Source organism: Scyliorhinus torazame, chromosome 16 (genome assembly GCF_047496885.1).
Source record: "Scyliorhinus torazame isolate Kashiwa2021f chromosome 16, sScyTor2.1, whole genome shotgun sequence".
Lineage (NCBI taxonomy): Eukaryota > Metazoa > Chordata > Chondrichthyes > Carcharhiniformes > Scyliorhinidae > Scyliorhinus > Scyliorhinus torazame.
In genome coordinates, this window is record NC_092722.1 from 181,614,001 (window position 1) to 181,635,717 (window position 21,717).

General features: G+C 49.9%; 1 protein-coding gene across 1 annotated transcript in view; it reads right to left on the reverse strand.

Moving 5' to 3' along the window:
- cfap58 (cilia and flagella associated protein 58) overlaps positions 1-21,717 on the reverse strand; it is a 282,899-nt gene that overhangs the window by 93,163 nt on the left and 168,019 nt on the right. The window contains exon 17 of the mRNA XM_072479551.1: positions 21,435-21,568. Within this exon, the coding sequence (XP_072335652.1) occupies positions 21,435-21,568 (134 nt within the window). The remainder of the gene's footprint in view (positions 1-21,434; positions 21,569-21,717) is intronic.

The window sequence follows — 21,717 nt, forward strand, 5'->3', positions numbered from 1 at the left end:
TCCAGGCAATCGAGTTCCTCCCGGCCCGCGGCCCGGATGAGGGCGGCCATTTTGCGCGCTTTCCGCGACCTCCCGCGTTTGTGCGCACCAAAAAAGACGTCGACGCAGAGGGACGTGATGCGCAGGCGCGCCCGACGCAAGACCGAACTGCGCATGCGCGGTGGCACAACGAACGCCATGATGTCACGACGTGCGGCAACTGTGGAGCCGCACATTTAAAGCGGCAATGTCCGGCAAAGAACCGACAATGCCTCCGCTGTGGCAAGATGGGCCACTACGCTGCCTGCTGTCGAGCAGCTCAACCTGCCAACGCTCCCCAATTCCGACAGCCTCGCAGGATCGTGCGGACCATTCAGCCTCCGTACTACGAGTCGTACCCAGACGACATCCAAACCAGTGACACAGACGACCGGGACGCCTTCCGTGTTGCGGTCATTGATAGGAACCGGATCTCTCCAAGCAGGACCCACCAGCCGATGCCAGTGAACAGTGTCAATCCGGGTAATGAATGGTGTGCCACCCTAACGGTCAACCGATCACTGATAACATTCCGTTTGGGCACTGGTGCCTCCTCCAACCTGATAGCATGGTCAGCCTTCTACGCCTTGAAGGTCAGACCACCAATTCGGCCATCCCCTTACAAGATGGTCGACTACAACGAAAACATTATCCCGGCCATGGGATCCTGCCAGCTCCAGGTGAAACACAACACATACACGGCCACACTGTCCTTCAAAATAGTCGGATCATCAAAGGACTCCCTGCTAGGCGCACAGGCATGTAAGGTTCTCCACCTCGAGCAGCGGGTCCACGCTCTGTCTCCAGAAGGCACATCAGACTTCCCGGATGCAGAATTTAGGGCACAGCTTCAATCGCTCCTCGCCCAAAACCAGGAGGCATTCGAGGGCATGGGCACACTGCCCTATACCTACAGAATACGACTCAAACCAGACGCCACCCCGGTCATTCACGCACCTCGCAGGGTCCCAGCGCCACTCAAAGATCGCCTCAAGCAGCAACTGCAGGATCTCCAGGACCAAGGGGTGCTATCCCGGGTCATGGAGCTCACACCATGGGTCAGCTCCATGGTGTGTGTTAAGACGCCCTCTGGCGAACTCCGGATCTGCATTGACCCGAAAGACCTGAACAACAACATAATGTATGGAACACTACCCCATACCCAAACGGGAAGAGATCACGAGCGAAATGGCCCGGGCTAAAATCTTTAAAAAGCTGGATGCCTCGAAGGGCTTTTGGCAGATCCAACTGGACCAGTCCAGCAGGAAGCTGTGCACCTTCAACACTCCTTTCGGCAGGTTCTGTATAACAGAATGCCGTTTGGCATCATCTCGGCATCTGAGGTCTTTCACAGGATAATGGAACAGATGATGGAGGGCATCGAAGGGGTGCGTGTCTACGTTGACGACGTCATCATCTGGTCCACCACACCACAGGAGCACATCAATAGTCTCCAGCGCGTCTTTGCACGGATACGGGAAAATGGCCTGCGCCTCAACCGAGCCAAGTGTTCTTTCGGCCAAACCGAGCTGAAGTTTCTGGGGGACCACATATCCCCATCATGCGTCCGTCCGGATGCAGACAAGGTGAGCGCCATTACAGCCATACCGCAGCCGGCAGACAAGAAAGCAGTGCTACGCTTCCTAGGCATGGTCAACTTCCTGGGGAAGTTCATTCCCAACCTTGCCTCCCACACGACGGCTCTTCGCCACCTAGTCAAGAAGTCCACGGAGTTCCAGTGGTTGCCCGCACACCAGAAGGAATGGGAGGAGCTCAAAATTAAGCTCACCACAGCCCCGGTATTGGCATTTTTCGACACATCTCGTGACACTAAAATTTCGACTGATGCCAGCCAGTCCGGCATTGGGGCGGTACTCCTACAGCGGGATGACACTGCGTCATGGACCCCAGTCGCCTATGCCTCGCGGGCCATGACCCCCACAGAACAGCGCTACGCACAGATCGAAAAGGAGTGCCTGGGTTTGCTAACCGGAATAGACAAGTTCCATGACTACGTGTATGGTTTCTCCCAGTTTACCGTTGAGACTGACCATCGCCCCCTGGTCAGCATCATACATAAGGGCCTGAACGAGATGACCCCCTCGCCTCCAGCGCATCCTACTCAAACTCAGGAGGTACGACTTCCAACTGGTCTACACCCCGGGAAAGGACCTTATCATTGCGGATGCCCTATCTAGAGCAGTGAGCACACCGCCCGACTAGGAGGGGTTCGTCTGTCAGGTCGAAGCGCAGATGGCCTTCACATCGGCAAATCTGCCAGCCGATGACTCCAGTCTGGCCCGTATTCGCCGGGAGACTGCGGCTGACCCCCTTCTACAACGTGTGATGCACCACATGACGGGAGGGTGGCTCAAAGGACAGTGCCCGCAGTTCTACAATGTCCGGGACAACTTGGCCGTCATTGATGGTGTCCTCCTAAAGCTGGACCGGATTGTGATTCCACACAGCATGCACAAGCTGGTCCTCGACCAACTATACGAAGGCCATCTGGACGTTGAGAAGTGCAGACGGAGGGTCCGAGAGGCGGTGTACTGGCCGGGCATCAGTGACGACATTGCCAATATGGTGCTCAACTGCCCCACCTGCCAAAGGTTTCAGCCGGCGCAACCTCTTGATACGCTTCAGCCCCATGAGCTGATGACGTCCCCCTGGGCGAAGGTGGGTGTGGACCTTTTTCACGCCCTCGGCAGGGACTATGTAATCGTCATCGATTACTTTTCAAACTATCCAGAGGTCATACGCCTGCACTATTTGACATCTTCCGCTGTCATAAGGGCCTGCAAAGACACCTTCGCTCGCCACGGCATTCCGATTACTATCATGTCGGACAATGGGCCCTGTTTTGCCAGGCAGGAATGGTCTTCCTTTGCTGCGTCGTATGGCTTCACACACGTGACGTCCAGCCCTCTGCATCCCCAGTCCAATGGAAAGGCGGAGAAGGGTGTTCACATCGTCAAGCGGCTCCTCTGCAAGGCTGCTGCTGCCGGATCGGATTTCTGCTTAAACCTGCTAGCCTATCGCTCGGCCCCACTAGCCACTGGCCTCTCACCAGCCCAGCTGTTGATGGGTCGCGCCCTCAGGACCACTGTGCCATCCATTCTGGTCCCCACAACCAACCATGCTCCAGTACTGCACAGGATGCGACAGCAGCGCGTTCGGCAGAAGGTGGCACATGACACATGGGCAACTGATCTTCCCGCCCTGGCGCCTGGGGACGACGTCCGCATCCACCTACCAGAAGGTGGCTGGTCAGCACCTGCCGAAGTTCTCCGACGCGTGGCTCCCCGCTCATTCCTGGTTCGCATGCCTGATGGCTCAATTCATAGACGCAATCGCCGGGCTCTTCGCCTGCTTCCATGCTCGCTACGGGAACTTACACCGGTGCCACGCCCTCCTGATGTCGACTTCGTGGAGCTTCCTACCACCATGCCCATTCCATCGTCGCCCGTGGCCAGGCCCATTCCTCAGCCGGTGAATCCTGACCCACCCTTGAGGCGGTCAACCCGAATTCGTCGCCCACCTACTAGGCTGGACTTATGAGCCTGTTTGAACATTGAACTCACTGATGTATCATACCACTGTGTTAATATGTTTCGCTTTTTCCTTGTCGTTACAGGAGTTTGTTTTGCCATTTAACATTTCCACGTGTTTTGTTTATGGTACAACCTTGTTGCTATGTCGCACCTGACATCGCCCCTTGTATATAGATTAACTTCATGTACATGCTGTAGATATTGCACACACACACATTCAGCTGCACTCAGTAAACATCTCTATTTATAACCACATAGGCACATGTTCTTGTAGAAAAGGGAGGATGTCATGATATTCAGGTAAACATCATGGTGCAAACATACATACATACTGATGGACAGATCAAGGGACCAATCAATACATACACAACACCACAGCCAATCACAGGCAAGAGCATACACACTATAAAACGGGGAACACGACACTTCCCGCGGATTCCAGCAGGAGACAGCTCAGGGCACAGAGCTCACAGCAAGCGACTCAGACATTTACCATGTGCTGAGTGCTTCTCCAGGATAGTGTTTGGGCTAGGTCCACAGATTCAAGGGTAATGAACGAACCACAGTAACCAGTTTACCATTGTAAATATTGTTAGTAATAAAACTGAGTTGTACCATCCGCAACCGTGTTGGTTCGTCTGTGTAGCAGAGCACCCAACACAACAGCTATATGACAAGCAGCTGAGGAAACGATTTCCGCCTGGTTGTCCATGAAGAACACATCTGAGTGCTTCACTGTAACTGTTTTCACCTTCACCTTCACTTTACCTTCCCCCTGTCATTGACCATCACAGCACCTGCTCGGCACAATCTCTGAATCTTTCAGTGTTTCGCACACCATATTCATTACTTGCATGGCAGCAATGACCTCTTCCAGCCATAATGTACCTCCTTTTTAAGCAATACAACCAGTTTTTAAGTGGTGTTAGCCACAGACAATGTCGGTCCCTTCCTGATACCTCCAGATGATAAGCAAAATTATTGAAATAAGCACGCAGCATACCAAATTGGAGTGTTGCCTGCATTGCAATCAACAGACATGAGATAACTGTGCACACCACAATCCCGACCCTGTTTTGGGGGCTATTCAAAATCTAAAGACTCTTACGTACAATTTCAGTGTCACCATATGGTTGAGGATTTTTTTTGAATGGAGCAGCCATAAAAATTGACCCACTCCCCCAAGGCCCCTTTGTGGCACTAATACTGTTAAAAAGATTTCCTGTGACAATTGACATACTTCCCAGGACCCCAGTCCCACTTTCCAAAGAACAATGTCAGCTGGGAATTCAGAACAGGACTATCATTGCAGAAAACAGGTTTTACTGATCGACTAGAATTGAAACACTAAGCTTGCCAGTCAACTGATCAGAAATCTGATGACAGATAGACAGAAATAGGATGAGGAGTGTTTAATGGGATTAACAGGAGTCTCACCAACCAGCTGGAGGGCCTGCGAGTGCCCTGCGTCTCACCCTTTCGGGAAGGCCCACCAAATTAAGTAACAATAATGCACTGAGCTTTCCTCAGGATCAAGGACCCTGGTGGCAGAAATATCGGCCTCCTGAGAGTTGCTGGCCAATCAGGCTGAGGCACGATCAATTTGACTGGAGACGAAGTTGAATCCAAACTGAGGCTTTATTAGTATCAGATGTGTGGCCTCCCACAGCAGCTGGCGAAATGGCTGCGAGCTGGAGGCCACGTATATTTATAACCCGCCTCCTGGGCGGAGCTAGCTTGCAGGGGCCACAGGTGAACCTGTAGTGCCAGTTCTACCGTACAACCCCTAATATCAGAACACAGTGCTTTACCACATTCACCCCCTGTTAAAATTGAGTCCGGCGGGAGTGGTGGATAACTATATACAATTAGCAATTTTTAATATTTACAGAGCAGTAAAAAAATGTCTCTTGGCATCCGGCGGGCCGGTCAGAGGTTCAGCCGGTCCGGTGCCTTGATGGTTCTTTGAAATCGACAAAGTGGTGACGGCGATGTTGGCGCTGTCGTGGTCGAAGCTGACTCCAGGAGCGTGCCAAAATCCTCTTCATCAACGGGGGTGGGCAGGGGGAGGACGGACGGTCCTAGGGGGGGTGATGGGGGCGGCGGGGGAGGGAAAGGTGGCGCCGGGGGTGGTGTGGGGGTGGAACCTGCTGGTGCCAGGTCCCCGAGGGAGACGGTATCCTGGCGGCCGTCGGGGAACGCCACGTAGGCGTACTGTGGGTTTGCGTGGAGCAGGTGCACCCTTTCCACCAACGGATCCGCCTTGTGGAGTTTACGGAGAAGCATGGTTCCCGGAGCTGTGAGCCAAGTTGGGAGTGGTACCCCGGATGTGGACTTCCTGGGGAAGGCAAAAAGGCGTTCATGTGGTGTACTGTTAGTAGCAGTGCAAAGTAATGAGCGAATGGAATGTAGTGCATCAGGGAGGACCTCTTGCCGGCGGGAGGCCGGGAGGTTTCTGGACTGTAGGGACAGCTGGACGGCCCTCCATACCGTCCCGTTTTCCCTTTCTACCTGTCCGTTTCCCCGGGGGTTGTAGCTCGTCGTTCTGCTGGAGGCGATACCCCTGCTGAGCAGGAACTGAGTTAGCTCATCACTCATGAATGACGATCCCCTGTCACTGTGGATGTAGGCGGGGAAGCCGAACAGAGTGAAGATAGAATTAAGGGCTTTAATGACGGTGGCAGACGTCATGTCGGGGCATGGGATGGCCAAGGGAAACCGGGAGTATTCATCGATCACACTGAGGAAATATGTGTGTCGATCGGAGGAGAGGAGGGGGACTTTGAAATCCACGCTGAGGCGTTCAAAGGGGCGGGAGGCCTTCACCAGGTACGCGCGGTCCGGCCGGTAGAAGTGCGGCTTGCACTCCGCACAGACCTGGCAGTCCCTGGTGATTGTCCTTACTTCCTCGATGGAGTAGGGCAAATTTTGTGCCTTAATGAAATGGTACAACTGAGTGACCCCTGGGTGACAAAGGCTGTCGTGCAGGTTCCGGAGTCAGTCTACTTGTGCGCTGGCACTTGTACCTCGGGATAGGGCGTCTGGGGGCTCGTTGAGATTGCCGGGGCGTTACAAAATCTCGTAATTATAGGTGGAGAGCTCGATTCTCCACCGCAAGATTTTATCATTTTTGATCTTGCCCCGCTGTGTGTTGTTGAACATGAAGGCTACCGACCGTTGGTCAGTGAGGAGAGTGAATCTCCTGCTGGCCAGGTAATGCCTCCAAAGTCGCACAGCCTCAATGATAGCCTGGGCCTCCTTTTCAACGGATGAGTGTCAAATTTCGGAGGCATGGAGGGTGCGGGAAAAGAATGCCACGGGCCTGCCTGCCTGGTTGAGGGTGGCGGTAAGGGCGACGTCCGATGCGTCGCTTTCTACTTGGAAAGGAAGTGTTTCATCTACAGCGTGCATTCCAGCTTTGGCAATATTAGCTCTGATCCGGGCGAATGCCTGTTGGGCCTCGGTCGTCAGGGGGAAATGAGCGGATTGTATGAGTGGGCGGGCCTTGTCCGCATAGTTTGGGACCCACTGCGCGTAATATGAGAAGAACCCCAAGCAGCGTTTGAGGGCCTTAGGGTAGTGGGGGAGGGGGAGCTCCATGAGGGGGCGCTTGCAGTCGGGATCGGGCCCCAGAACACCGTTCTGGACCACGTAGCCGAAGATGTCCAAGCGGTTTGTGCTGAACACACACTTCTCCTTGTTATACATGAGGTTGAGGAGAGTGGCGGCGGAGAAATTTAGCGAGGTTGGAGTTGTGGTCCTGCTGATCATGGCCGGAGTCATATTGTCTAGGTACGGAGGCATCCAGGCCACAGGTGAGTGATGGCGGGAGGTGAATCGCGGGGGCCGGGTTTGGCAGCAAGGGCCAGGAGGTGGCTCTCAGTGGGCCCCCTGAGTGCTTCCGAATGAGGGACCTACCTGGAATCCCTCAAGCAACATCAACAGGGTTTGCATTCGGGTTTACCACATGGTGAATCCCAGTGGTGATGGAATGATGTCCTCAAGTGGCCATCAATTACCTACTTAAAGGCCTTTATTCGCAGTAAGACAGGGTGGCCTTCACGAGCCTACCGGCCCTTGACTTGATCAGGGTAGAGGCGGGGAGGCAGGAGAGTCCCTCCACCATAGAATACCAGTGTGTGAGGTGATTCCATTCACATCACACACGTCACTTTAGGGAGCATAAATATTTTCCCCATAGCAGGTTGAAGTAATAATAAAAAGGGTGCGGGATTCTTCATCCTGCCGCACACGGTTTCTGGTCCCCCCCACCCCCCATCCTGCCGCACACGGTTTCTGGTCCCCCCCACCCCCCATCCTGCCGCACACGGTTTCTGGTGCCCCCCCCCCCCCCCCCCGGGCAGCTGGACCGTCCGTTCCGCCAGCCGGTCAATGGGGTTTCCCATTGTGGGCACCCCCACGCCGTTGGGAAATCTGCGGGCGTGAGTGCGCTTCCGGGGAAGCGGACGATCCCGCCGATGGAGAATCCAGCCCCGGAAGTTTCGGCTTTGGATCATTGGTACCAACGGAATCAGGAGGTTGTGGATTCAGGCTTTGCTCCAGGAATTCAGCACATAATCTGCATTGACAGTTCAATGCAGGACTGAGGGAGCACTGCATAGTTGGGGGGTGCTATTTTTTGCAGATGTATTCTTAAACTGAAGTCCCATCTGCCCTCTCAGTTGGACGTATGCACTATTCAAAGAGCACAGAATCCTTCGATCAATATCACTGAAAATTGCTTAACCAATCCATCATCCATTTCTGTTTATGACGCCTTACTGTGTTTGCCTAAAGAACACTAATTAAATTTCAAAAATACGAACATCCTCAGGACATGAAAGGTGCTATGCAAATGCAAGGACTGCATTTTTATACTGATGATATGAAACATTTACAAGTGCCAAAGCTACAACGCTGCCGATTGGATCTAGAGGTTATGAATTCCAAATCCAAGGACTCACAGACATCACTGTCACCTGATTCTGCTTTGCTTGGTCAGATAAATTTTATCTGCGCCCCTATCCACGCAATCAGATCTCAAAAATGCAGCACAGCCTTTTCACTCTTGTGGATTTCACCTCTCGCCTGTAAATTACCGAATGCCACAAATTGTGGGGGACCATGGGCCTAACTGCAGGGAGGCAAAAGGTGCGTCAACAAAATATGGAGGAAGGGAACAAAAATAACGAGTGTCAGAAATTACTCTTGCAAGAGCATAAACATCTTGAAGTGAAGTCACAAAATATTTGGAAGTAATTCCGTATTTGCTTTCAATAAGTTTTGGGCTCCAACAGTATCCAATCAAATAGCTACCATGACATGCTCAACACTTTTGGTACATCAAAAGCACCGATTACAACACTGTTATGGACAGTTAGAGTCAGATTGCAGTTATGAGCAAGAAGAGATTTAAAGGCAGAATGAACCTTTGTAGAACACCGCAGCTACGAAAAAATAAATTTAATTCAAGTGTTTAGATATCATGAAGCTAATGGGCCATCATTTGTGCACAAAACGCTGCCGCAGTTGGGCACAACCATTTTTGGGTGGACCCAGGCACAGGTGAATCGTTGCGGGAAGGGGTCGTGGGGAAAGGGCGGCTGAGGGTGGATGGCAGCGGGAGCAGAGGCCTCTCAGAGGCCCCTTCCATTCTCGGTATCTGGTTCTTCAGTCGTGGGCGGAGTGTCTTTGAATGAGGGAGCGTCTTTGAATGAGGGAGCGTCTTTGAATGAAGGAGCGTCTTTGAATGAGGGAGCGTCTTTGAATGAGGGAGCTTCTTTGAATGAGGGAGCTTCTTTGAATGAGGGAGTGTCTTTGAATGAGGGAGCGTCTTTGAATGAGGGAGCGTCTTTGAATGAGGGAGCGTCTTTGAATGAGGGAGCGTCTTTAAATGAAGGAGCGTCTTTGAATGAAGGAACGTCTTTGAATGAGGGAGCGTCTTTGAATGAAGGAGCTTCTTTGAATGAGGGAGTGTCTTTGAATGAGGGAGTGTCTTTGAATGAGGGAGCATCTTTGAATGAGGGAGCGTCTTTAAATGAGGGAGTGTCTTTGAATGAGGGAGTGTCTTTGAATGAGGGAGCGTCTTTGAATGAAGGAGTGTCTTTGAATGAAGGAACGTCTTTGAATGAGGGAGTGTCTTTGAATGAGGGAGCTTCTTTGAATGAGCGAGTGTCTTTGAATGAGGGAGTGTCTTTGAATGAGGGAGCGTCTTTGAATGAAGGAGTGTCTTTGAATGAGGGAGCGTCTTTGAATGAGGGAGTGTCTTTGAATGAGGGAGCGTCTTTGAATGAGGGAGCGTCTTTGAATGAGGGAGCCTGTTTGAATGAAGGAGCGTCTTTGAATGAGGGAGCGTCTTTGAATGAGGGAGCGTCTTTGAATGAGGGAGCATCTTTGAATGAGGGAGCGTCTTTGAATGAGGGAGCGTCTTTGAATGAGGGAGCGTCTTTGAATGAGGGAGCATTACTTACACCCCCACCTCTCTCAAAACCACAGGGGCCTGGAGCCCATCGGCAGAAATGCCAGCATTTCTCATCACATTCTTCATATGGCAAGTTCCTGGTCCACCACTCGGTGAATAGTAATGGCAGTGGGATGAGACCTTAAATGGGCATTCATTTCCCAGAAGGCCCTCGATTGGCAGCGGGACAGAAAGGCACACAGTTTCCTGCTGTGCTGTCTGCCATTGGAGTGGAGGCTCCTGCTTGATTCAATGATCCCCATGACCAAACCCGCCGCGAGATGCTCCCCATTGTGTGATCCAATACGATCTGTGTCTGAAAATTCAAATAGATGGTAGGCCAGAGAGACTCTGTGGCTTGGAACCTAGCACAGTTGCTCCCATGAATTAGCTAATATAGGATTCTCTCTGATGTCAGAACAGCATGGTTAGAATGTTTAACAGATGAATAATGTTCTAGTTTTGGTCCATGTGTACAAACAGCCTCAAGTAAAATGCTAAAACACGACTGTTGTGGGTAATCACCCCATTCTCTGCCAAGGTTTGAAGACTGTAAACATTTTCATTTGCTTGGCTGCTTCAAAATAAATCATCTCACATCAAAAAGATTCCTTGGTGTAAATATTCAAATCCAGACTACAACTCTAGTTCTGACAACGAGGCACCAGGTTTCACAGTGATTGTTTGAGTCTCAGGTATTTTGCAGATAGAATATCCCAAAGTCACATTCCAAGACTGGAATGGGCATCAGGAAACAAGGCCAGAGTAGGTTCAAGTAATGCAGCCAAAGAATCTCTACGGGCGGGATTCTCCAGTTCGTCTGGCACGGCGCACCCCACCAGCAGCGGGATACTCCGATCCCACAGCCGGCCAATGGGGTTTCCCATTGTGGCCAGCTCACGCCATCGGGAAACCCACAGGCGTGGGTGCGCTGGCGATGGACCAGAGGATTCTGCCGATGGAGAATTCCGCTGTACATTTAAAGACGCTATAAAAAGGGCATCTGTTTAGAAATGGTATAGTCACTTGGTAGTTCTAGAACTTGAGAATTGCTGAAAACAAAGAGGCATGCTGTTGAAGCTTTTCCTCTTGCACTCATCAGGACAGATGCAAGAATGCCAAATTTCAAAGAGAACAAAAATTTATACTTCATGAGAAAAGGATGCTGATTAGTTGGCAAGTCAACTGATTGGTCTAGGTGTTGTCATGTGGAATGCACCAGTGAACAACTGTCTCCCACACTCTGTTTAATACTAACATGCACAATACATGGGCACGTTCCTTTTGCTGCAGAGGACAGGCCCCTGCATATGAATCTCTGTAGCTTATAGCAGGCGTTAAGTGAGCCACATTGCGAGGCTGACTGATAAGCTTCAATTGGTGGTTTACGTATTTCGTAGCGCACTCAGGATCCTTCATCAAGTAATGTCCAATCCCAGAAGCACATCTAAATGTTAGATATATTCTGAGTTTTGCAATTAAAGGTTGGTTGAGTTGGGTCAGTACTCTGCCAATTACGAATAGCTGAAGGAATGTGCTGTTTGATATAATCTGACAGTCTTTGGGGCATACGTCCCTACAAACTTGGCATCACACCAGATAAAGTTGTTAGGAAGAAGTCTGGGGTGCAGTTATTATGGCATCGCAATCCATATGCAGAGCTTATTTAGCATTAAATCTTGGCATGTCTTTCTCCCGCCTGTATTATCCACTGATCTTATCAGTATTTTTGACTTGCTGCTCCTTACTCAAGTCCACTGCAATGCCTTTGCCCATTGATTGTTAGGTTGCATGCAGCGAGCAGTCATTATTTTACCTGTCTCTGCAGTACTCATGCTCAAATGTAGATGATAGCAATGCCCTTGTTCACACATGAACATAAGATGATAAGACCATAAGACATAGGAGCAGAATTAGGCCACTCGGCCCACTGGGTCTGCTTCACCATTCAATCATGGTGGATATTTTTCTCATCCCCATTCTCCTGCCTTTTCCCCATAGCCCCTGATCCCTTTATTAATCAAGAACCTATCTTAAAGACACTCAATAATTTGGCCTCCACAGCCTTCTGCAGCAAAGAGTTCCACAGATTCACCGCCCACTGGCTGAAGAAATTCTTCCTCATCTCTGTTTTAAATAACTAATGCTGCTGTTTAACCTGAGGTTCTGATTACTGCTGAACTTGCATGAATGCCATCCTTAGTGCAGCAGTGCACAGACTGTCTTATATCTGTCTTTTAGAACAGGGGGCGAGATTCTCCACTCCCGCGCCGGTTGGGAGAATCGCCTGGGCCGCCAAAATTTCCCGGGACGCCGGTCCGACGCCCTCCCGCGAATCTCCCAAGCAGCGGGAACGGCCCATTCGAGTTCCGCGGGCCGCAGGACGGAGAATCGCCGGAGACACCCAAAATGGCGATTCTCCGGCACCCCCGCTATTCTCAGGCCCGGACAAAACGGCGGGTTCCCCCCGGCGCCGTCCACACCTGGTCGCTGCCGTCGGGAACAGCGCGTGAACGCTGGGGGGGGGCGGCCTGCGGGGGGGGGGATCCTGCACCGGGGGGTACCTCAAATGTGGCATGGCCCACAATTGGTGCCCACCGATCGTCGGGCCGTCCTCTCTGAAGGAGGACCTCCTTCCTTCCGCGGCCCCGCAAGGTCCGTCCGCCATCTTCTTGCGGGACGGACTCAGAGAGGACGGCAACCACGCATGCGCGGGTGACGCCAGTTATGCGGCGCCGGCCACGTCATCTATGCGGCGCCACCTTTACGCGGCGACAAGGCCTGGCGCGTGTAGATGACGCGGCCCCGATCCTAGCCCATTGTCGGGGCCTGAATCGGTCGGGATCGGGGCCGTTTCGCGCCGTCGTGAATCTCGACGGCGTTCACGACGGCGCGGGCACTTCGGCGCGGGAGTGGAGAATCCCGCCCCTGGGTTTTCCAAACTTTCCCAGCCACGGAACCCATTAAGACCTCCCAAGTGGACTGAAGGAACCCCTGAGAAACATTCTTATTATGTTGAAAATACAAACCTCAATTATTGCACAATAGGTACAAACTTAAAAGATGTTTCAAGGTCTAATATGTAGATATTTGTTATAATGAAAAAGTTCTGTTATTCAACAAACGCTTCCCAGTCTTACCTTTTTTTTGTCACTTTTGATGGGAGCATCCACTCACACACTCCCTCACCCACACCCACAGTCACGCTCACCCTCACACTCAATCACTCATCCTGTTCTCAGGGCCTCCTGGCTCCTCTCGGTCCTCTGCGGACCCAGTTCTGGCTCCTCCTGGGCCCCTGTAGCTTCAGCTCCTCCCGGACCCCCATGGCCCCGGCTGCAGCTCGACTCGGGCCCTTGCCGCCAGTCAGCCGGTGCAGACACGATGGGCCAATTTGCCTCCTTCTGCACCGTAACAGTTCGGTAATTCTGTGATATGGAGAGTCTTTCCCAAGCCTTGAAGATGGTCCAAAGATTTTGATGTGACGAGACAGGAGACGAATCATTGGGCGCAGAATTCTCAGCCCGGGATCTGCTCTTGCAGCCACAGTATTTATATGGCTGGTCCAGTTCAGTTTCTGGTCAATGGTGACCCCTAGAATGTTGATGGTGGAGGATTTGGCAATGATAAATGTCATGAAAAAATGTTTAGATTCTCTCAAGGGGATGGTCATTGCCTGGCAATTGTGTGGCGCAAATCTTACTTGCCACTTGCCAGCCCAAGCCTAAGATGCATGCAGGCACAGACTGCTTCATTATCTTCAGAGTTGCATATGGAAGTGCAATCATCAGAAAATACTCCTATTTCTGACCTTACGATAGGGGGAAAGCCATTGATGAAGTATTCTTCAATACAGCCAGTGCTGCGAAGCTGCTATCTGTTGCCTTTTGCAAGATAGCTAATGGCCACTTGACCCATTTTCTGAATGACCATGGATCACAGCTGCTGACACCTGGTGCTGTTGCCATTAGATCATCTAATTAGCCCCAGCTCACTGCACAAACTAATGTTTACCTAATTATTACTTCAACCCAGTGGAAATATCCTCCATTTCTCATGAAATATTGTTAACAAGGTTAAATAGGCTGCTAATATTCCAAACAGTGGCACAATTTGCTTTCCCCTTAATTTGCTGAACTCGGTAATTAGAAATAGTGGAACATTTTGAGCAGTATTAACATCAGCAGACGCTGTTATTGCACGTTACTCCTTTCCTACCATTGCAGACCATTACCGAAGGAACGCTAACTTTAATGCCCTGTGGGAAACAGAGCGCTGGATCTTACAGGCCACTACCAAGCATGTTTTCAGTGGGAGAGAATATAAAATACGAGGGGTGGCTGGTCCACCGCCTTCTCGCCCATCCCCGAACTGTTACCCCATAATGCAGGGGATGGGCGGACCCCGAAATCAGCAGCCTGCCCACTATATGTAAATAATTAATTAAAGGTCAATTGAGCTTGTTTACAAGCCAATTGACCACCAACAGTACGCTGCCAGTGCTACAACACGGTTGCTGTGGACAGGCAGGCAAGCAGGATGGGGCATCCTGTTCATTCAAAAATGTTTTCACAGGGCTAGGAATGAAGGGGGTACTATTTTCAGGGGCTGTCAATATGCATTAGGGCACTGCTCTTGAAGACAGTACATCCCTCCCAAGGCGTCCGATCCCTGCCCTATTAATACTTACTGGAGTCCGGATTCCATTGGGGCCTTCAGCCTGGGCCTGCCTGCAGTACTGGCAGCTCCCACTACTGAGCTCTGGTGCTGTAGGGACTGCAAGCAGCTCCCGAGGGCATGACGTCTTCCTTGTTGTTGCTGCCTGCAGGGTGTTATTCCTGCGGGCTGGACTTCTTAGAATTCCTACAGTGCAAAAGGAGGCCATTCGGTCTATAAGCACCCTACCGAGGCCCACTGCCCCGCATCCCGGTAACCCCACCTAACCAATGGACACCAAGGGATGATTTATCAAGGCCAATCCACGCAACCTGCACATCTTTCAGGACTGTGGAAGGAAACCAGAGCACCCGGAGGAAACCCACGCAGCCGTGGGGAGGACATGCGAACTCCACACAGTCACCCGAGGCTGGAATTTAACATGGAACCCAAGCATTGTAAGGCAGCAGTGCTAACCACTGCATCGCCTTCTTGTTTCGCCGCGGACTTGTTTCTCGATGGTTGGTTTTAGTCAGGATCCAGTCCATAGCCACAGGTTATTTTCTCACACAACAAATTCTGATTTCACGCATAGGCACTGTGTGGAAGGTAGAAGGTAGTGCAACATGAAATGAAAATCGCTTATTGTCACAAGTAGGCTTCAAATGAAGTTACTGTGAAAAGCCCCAAGTCGCCACATTCTGGCGCCTGTTCGGGTGAAAATGTTGAGAGTTAAAAGATTATAGCACAGATGGTGAATACAGGTAAATACATTATTGTGCACAACTGGTACGCTTCAACCTTAGAGCATGAAACTGTACAGTCAGTCCCCAAATGTACATTTCATTTTTTTTCATAAATTTAAAGCACCCAAATTTTTTTCCAATTAAGGGGCAATTTAGCGTGGCCAATCCATCTACCCTGCACATCTTTGGGTTGTGGGGGTAAGACAAACGCAGACACGGGAAGAATGTGCAAACTGCACACGGACAGTGACCCAGGACCGGACCGGGAACTGAACCCATGTCCTCGGCGCCGTGAGGCAGCAGTGCTCACTGACGCACCACCCTCCAAATGTACATTTGTGTGATAGAATTGTATGTTCAGGTAAAAAGGATGGGATAATGTTTGCCGTGAAATGCAATAACATTAAAATATTATCCTAAAGTTGCAAATCTCCTGCCACTCAAACTCACTATCCTCTATAGATGCTTTGGCCTGGCTATTAGATAGAATGAATGAAGGAAAATAAATCATGGACATAATATATAGATATACTAAAACTTGCAAGAATGAGTAGAGAGAGACATACATATCTCATATTGGCTCAGAAATTCTAATCGCCAGGAAACATATCCGGCAGGAAATTCAGAGATGTACATGGGAACACCCTTGAAATCTGCACGCATGATCTGCACAAGGCCTGGGAACTTCAAATTGCAAATGGGAAATCGCTATGCACTGGGAACCATCGAAAACTTCAAATTAAATCAGTTTGGACTGCCTTAGCAGAGTAGCTATTCAGGAAAAATTAAAAGTATGAAAACCACTTTTAAATCCTGGTAACAAGAGTACTGACCCCATCCACAATCACCCATTGCATCCACAACTACACTCCACATCTCCCCATTGGGCCCCAGCTTCCTGACTACCAACCCCACCCGCCCCCCCACCGACTCACCCCCCCCCACCGGTCCAACTATCCCATCAACTACCGCCCCCCCCCCCCCACCCAGCCCAGGCTGCCCCATGCTCCCCGACTACTGTCCTCACCCGTCCTATCCCCTGACCTACCACCCGACAACCCCTGACCCATCCTACCCCACACCAACTGACCCCCAGACCAGCCCTCGACACATTCTATTCCCCCCACGGCCGACCACCTGTTCTGCCACCACACCTCCCCGTGATCACCAGTTTTCAGAGTGAACATGTCGGGTGGCCACAATAAATGGTGAGAGCATAATTGATGCAAATGACTAGCTCCAAGAAAGTACAGAAAGTGAACCAACAATGTAGCCTATGACCAGCAGTGACACCTCTTTTACTATTTACACGAGTAGCCTTTGTCACTGCACACATCGGGCGCAATCTGTTGACCTCGCCCCACCAAGCTTGGGATGCGACGAGGACGGCAAATCTTGCAAGAGGCATCTCGCGAGATTTACCGGCCTTGTCACGCCTCACGAGATCTAACAAGACCTCGCGAGGCATCACGATCTGGATCCCACCCATTGAGGTCAGGACCCAGATTTGCATATTCAAGTGAGCAATTAGTCTCATTTCAATATGTCTCAGCCGGATCTACCCAGCGCCCGGGACCTAAAGGCCTTGCCGTAGAGACCTCAGACTCGTCTCGCAGAGGTTTACACATACGTGGACCAGCAGTACTCGCAACTTGTGGGGCCTCCCAGGTGATCGGGGTCCCTGGGTTGTCGGGCTCTGGGCAGGGTTGTGCCTTGCACCCCAATGGCACCCAGGCTCCATGGCATTGTTAATCTGACACCCTGGGAGTGCCATGAATGTGTCACCCTGGCAGTGTCAGGGTGCCCAGGTGGCATCATGTCCATGTTGGGGATCAGACCCGGGTGTACCCTGCCCTGATGAGGTGGGGGTGCGGGGGGCTCGTGACCCCCTTATTGGTGAGTTGGGGTGTTGGGGAGGGGTGGTCCGGAGGCCACGGTGGCACCCCGATCTCTTCCTGCACTGGTGAGCAGAACTCAGAAAGAATGAACAGTCAATTAAATGAAACCACATATTCAAAGAAAATTACAGCACAGGACCAGGCCCTTCGGCCCTCCCAGCCTGCGTCAATCCAGATTCTTTATCTAAACCTGTCTTCTATTTTCCAAGGATCTACTTCCCTCTGTTCCCCGCCCATTCATATATCTGTCTAGATGCATCTTAAATGATGCTATCGTGCTTGCCTCTACCACCTCCGCTGGCAAAGCGTTCCAGGCACCCACCAGCCTCTGCGTAAAATCCACGCACATCTGCCTTAAACTTTCCCCCTCTCACCTTGAAATCGTGACCCCTTGTAATTGACACCTCCACTCTTGGAAAAAGCTTGTTGCTATCCACCCTGTCCATGCCTCTCATAATTTTGTAGACCTCAATCAGTCCCCCCTCAACCTCCGTCTTTCCAACAAAAACAATCCTAATCTACTCAACCTTTCTTCATAGCTAGCACCCTCCATACCAGGCAACATCCTGATGAACCTCCTCTGCACCCTCTCTAAAGCATCCACATCCTTCTGGTAATGTGGCGATCAGAACTGCATGCAGTATTCCAAATGTGGCCTAACCAAAGTCCTATACAACTGCAACATGACCTGCCGACTCTTGTACTCAATACCCCGTCCGATGAAGGCAAGCATGCTGTATGCCTTCTTGACCACTCTATCGACCTGCGTTGCCACCTTCAAGGTACAATGGACCTGAACTCCCAGACCTCTCTGTACATCAATTTTCCCCAGGACTCTTCCATTGACCGCATAGTCCGCTCTTGAATTAGATCTTCCAAAATGCATCACCTCGCATTTGCCTGGATTGAACTCCATCTGCCATTTATCTGCTCAACTCTCCAATCTATCTATATTTTGCTGTATTCTCTGACAGTCCTCCTCGCTATCTGCAACTCCACCAATCTTAGTATCATCTGCAAACTTGCTAATCAGACCACCTATACCTTCGTCCAGATCATTTATGTATATCACAAACAACAGTGGTCCGAGCACGGATCCCTGTGGAACACCACTAGTCACCTTTCTCCATTTTGAGACACTCCCTTCCACCACTACTCTCTGTCTCCTGTTGCCCAGCCAGTTCTTTATCCATCTAGCTAGTACACCCTGAACCACATATGACGTCACTTTTTCCATCAACCTGCCATAGGAAACGTTATCAAATGCCTTACTGAAGTCCATGTATATCACATCTACAGCCCTTCCCTCATCAATTAGCTTTGTCACTTCCTCAAAGAATTCTATTAGGTTTGTAAGACATGACCTTCCCTGCACAAAGCCATGCTGCCTATCACTGATAAGTCTATTTTCTTACAAATGTGAATAGATCCTATCCCTCAGTATCTTCTCCAACAGTTTGCCTACCACTGACGTCAAGCTCACAGGTCTATAATTCCCTGGATTATCCCTGCTACCCTTCTTAAACAAAGGGGCAACAATAGCAATTCTCCAGTCCTCCGGGACCTCACCTATGCTCAAGGATGCTGCAAAGATATCTGTTAAGACCCCAGCTATTTCGTCCCTCGCTTCCCTCAGTAACCTGCGATAGATCCCATCCGGACCTGGGGACTTGTCCACCTTAATGCCTTTTAGAATGCCCAAAACTGTCCCCTTCCTTATGCCGACTTGACCGAGAGTATTTAAACATCCATCACTAGCCTCAACATCCGTCATGTCCCTCTCCTTGGTGAATACCGATGCAAAGTACTCATTAAGAATCTCACCCATTTCCTCTGACTCCAAGCATAAATTCCCTCTTTTGTCTTTGAGTGGGCCAATCTTTTCTCTCGTTACCCTCTTGCTCCTTATATACGAATAAAAGGCTTTGGGATTTTCCTTAACCCTGTTAGCCAAAGATATTTCATGACCCCTTTTAGCCCTCTTTATTGCGCGTTTGAGATTTGTCCTACTTTCCTGATATTCCTCCAAAGCTCCATCAGTTTTAAGTCGCCTAGATCTTATGTATGCTTCCTTTTTCATCTTAGCTAGTCTCACAATTCCACCCGTCATCCATGGTTCTCTAATCTTGCCATTTCTATCCCTCATTTTCACAGGGACATGTCTGTCCTGCACTCTAATTAACCTTTCCTTAAAAGACTCCCACATTTCAAATGTGGATTTACCCTTAAACAGCTGCTCCCAATCCACATTCCCTAGCTCCTGCCGAATTTTGTTAAACTTGGCCTTTCCCCAATTTGGTACTCTTCCTTTAGGACCACTCTCGTCTTTGTCCATGAGTATTCTAAAACTTACGGAATTGTGATCGCTATTCCCAAAGTAATCACCGACTGAAACTTCAACCACCTGGCCGGGATCATTCCCCAATACCAGGTCCAGTATGGCCCCTTCCCGATTTGGACTATTTACATACTGCTCTAAAAAACTCTTCTGGATGCTCCTTACAAATTCTGCTCCGTCTATGCCTCCAACACTACATGAGTCCCATTCAATGTTGGGGAAGTTAAAATCTCCCATCACAACCACCCTATTGCTCCTACATTTTTCTATAATCTGTCAACATATTTGTACCTCTACTTCACGCTCACTTTTGGGAGGCCTGTAGTAAAGTCCCAACAATGTTACTGCACCCTTCCTATTTCTTAGCTCTATCCATATTGCCTCAGTGCTCGAATCCTCCATTGTGCCCTCCTTAATCACAGCTGTGATATCATCTCTGACCAGTAATGCAACTCCTCCACCCCTTTCACCTCCCTCTCTATCCCTCCTGAAGCATCTATACCCTGGGATATTTAGTTGCCAGTCTTGCCCTTCCCTCAACCAAGTCTCAGTAATACCAATAACATCATATTCCCAGGTACTAATCCAAGCCCTAAGTTCATCTGCCTTACCTGCTACACTTCTCGCATTGAAACAAATGTACCTCAGACCACCTGTCCCTTTGCGTTCATCATCTCTTCCCTGTCTACTCTTCCCCTTAGTCACATTGAGTTTATTATCTAGTACCTTACTGGCTTTAGTTGCTGCCTCTTTACTGATTCTAACTTCCTAATCTGGTTCCCATCCCCCTGCCACATTAGTTTAAAACCTCCCCAACAGTGTTAGCAAAAGCACCCCCTAGGACATTGGTTCCAGTCCTGCCCAGGTGTAGACAATCCGATTTGCAATGGTCCCACCGCCCCCAGAACTAGTTCCAATGTTCCAAAAATCTGAACGCCTCCCTCCTGCACCATCTCTCAAGCCATGTATTCATTCTGACTATTCTTCAATTTCTACTCTGACTGTCTCGTGGCACTGGTATCAATCCTGAGATTACTACCTTTGAGGTCCTACTTTTTAACTTATCTCCTAACTCTCTAAATTCTGATTGTAGGACCTCATTCCGTTTTTTACCTATATCGTTGGTGCCTATATGCACCACGACAACTGGTTGTTCACCCTCCCCCTTCAGTATGTCCTGCAGCCGATCTGAGACATCCCTGACCCGTGCACCCGGGAGACAACATACCATTCGGGAGTCTCATTTTCGACCACAGAAACGCCTGTCTACTCCCCTTACGATTGAATTCGGGGCAGCACGGTGGCGCAGTGGTTAGCACTGCTGCCTACGGCACTGAGGACCCAGGTTTGATCCTGGCCCCAGGTCACTGTCCGTGTGGAGTTTGCACATTCTCCCCGTGTCTGCGTGGGTCTCACCAGCAAACCCAAACATGTGCAGGGTAGGTGGATTGGCCAGGCTAAATTGCCCCTTAATTGGAAAAAAAATAATTGGGTACTCTAAAAAAAAATTTTCAAAATGAAACCACATATTAGACAGCCACAAATACAATCCTAACTCAGCAGTGCATATGGTGTGAGAATTAAGATTGGTCAAGAATAAAAAATCCTATTTTTTTTACAGATAAACTAGGAATCCTTCACCTTAGAGTGCAGTGTAAAAAGACCACTGAATTCCTTTGGATCACTGAATTCCTTAAGAGTTAATAGTTCTTTCTGAGGAACATTGGCAACTGGTTCACATTTGCATTGATTAATATTTCATACTTAGCCAGCTGTTCCTTGCGTTTCTGATTGTGGTACTTCTTTTTCACATTCTGCAGCTCCTGGGCCAGACGTTCAATCTCGTACTTGTACTCCTGACCCTGCGATTCAAACATGTTCAACTCTGAAGTCAAGGCCTTTCAAAATAAAAATGAACAATAGATTAGCAAATAATTAACTTGGTGTTCCATTTCTTGAAGCTGTTATCAATTTTTATAGAAGGTTTTGTCAAGGCTGTCTGAAAATAAGCCATTGCGACAAACTACTTGCATCTGACGACTCAAAG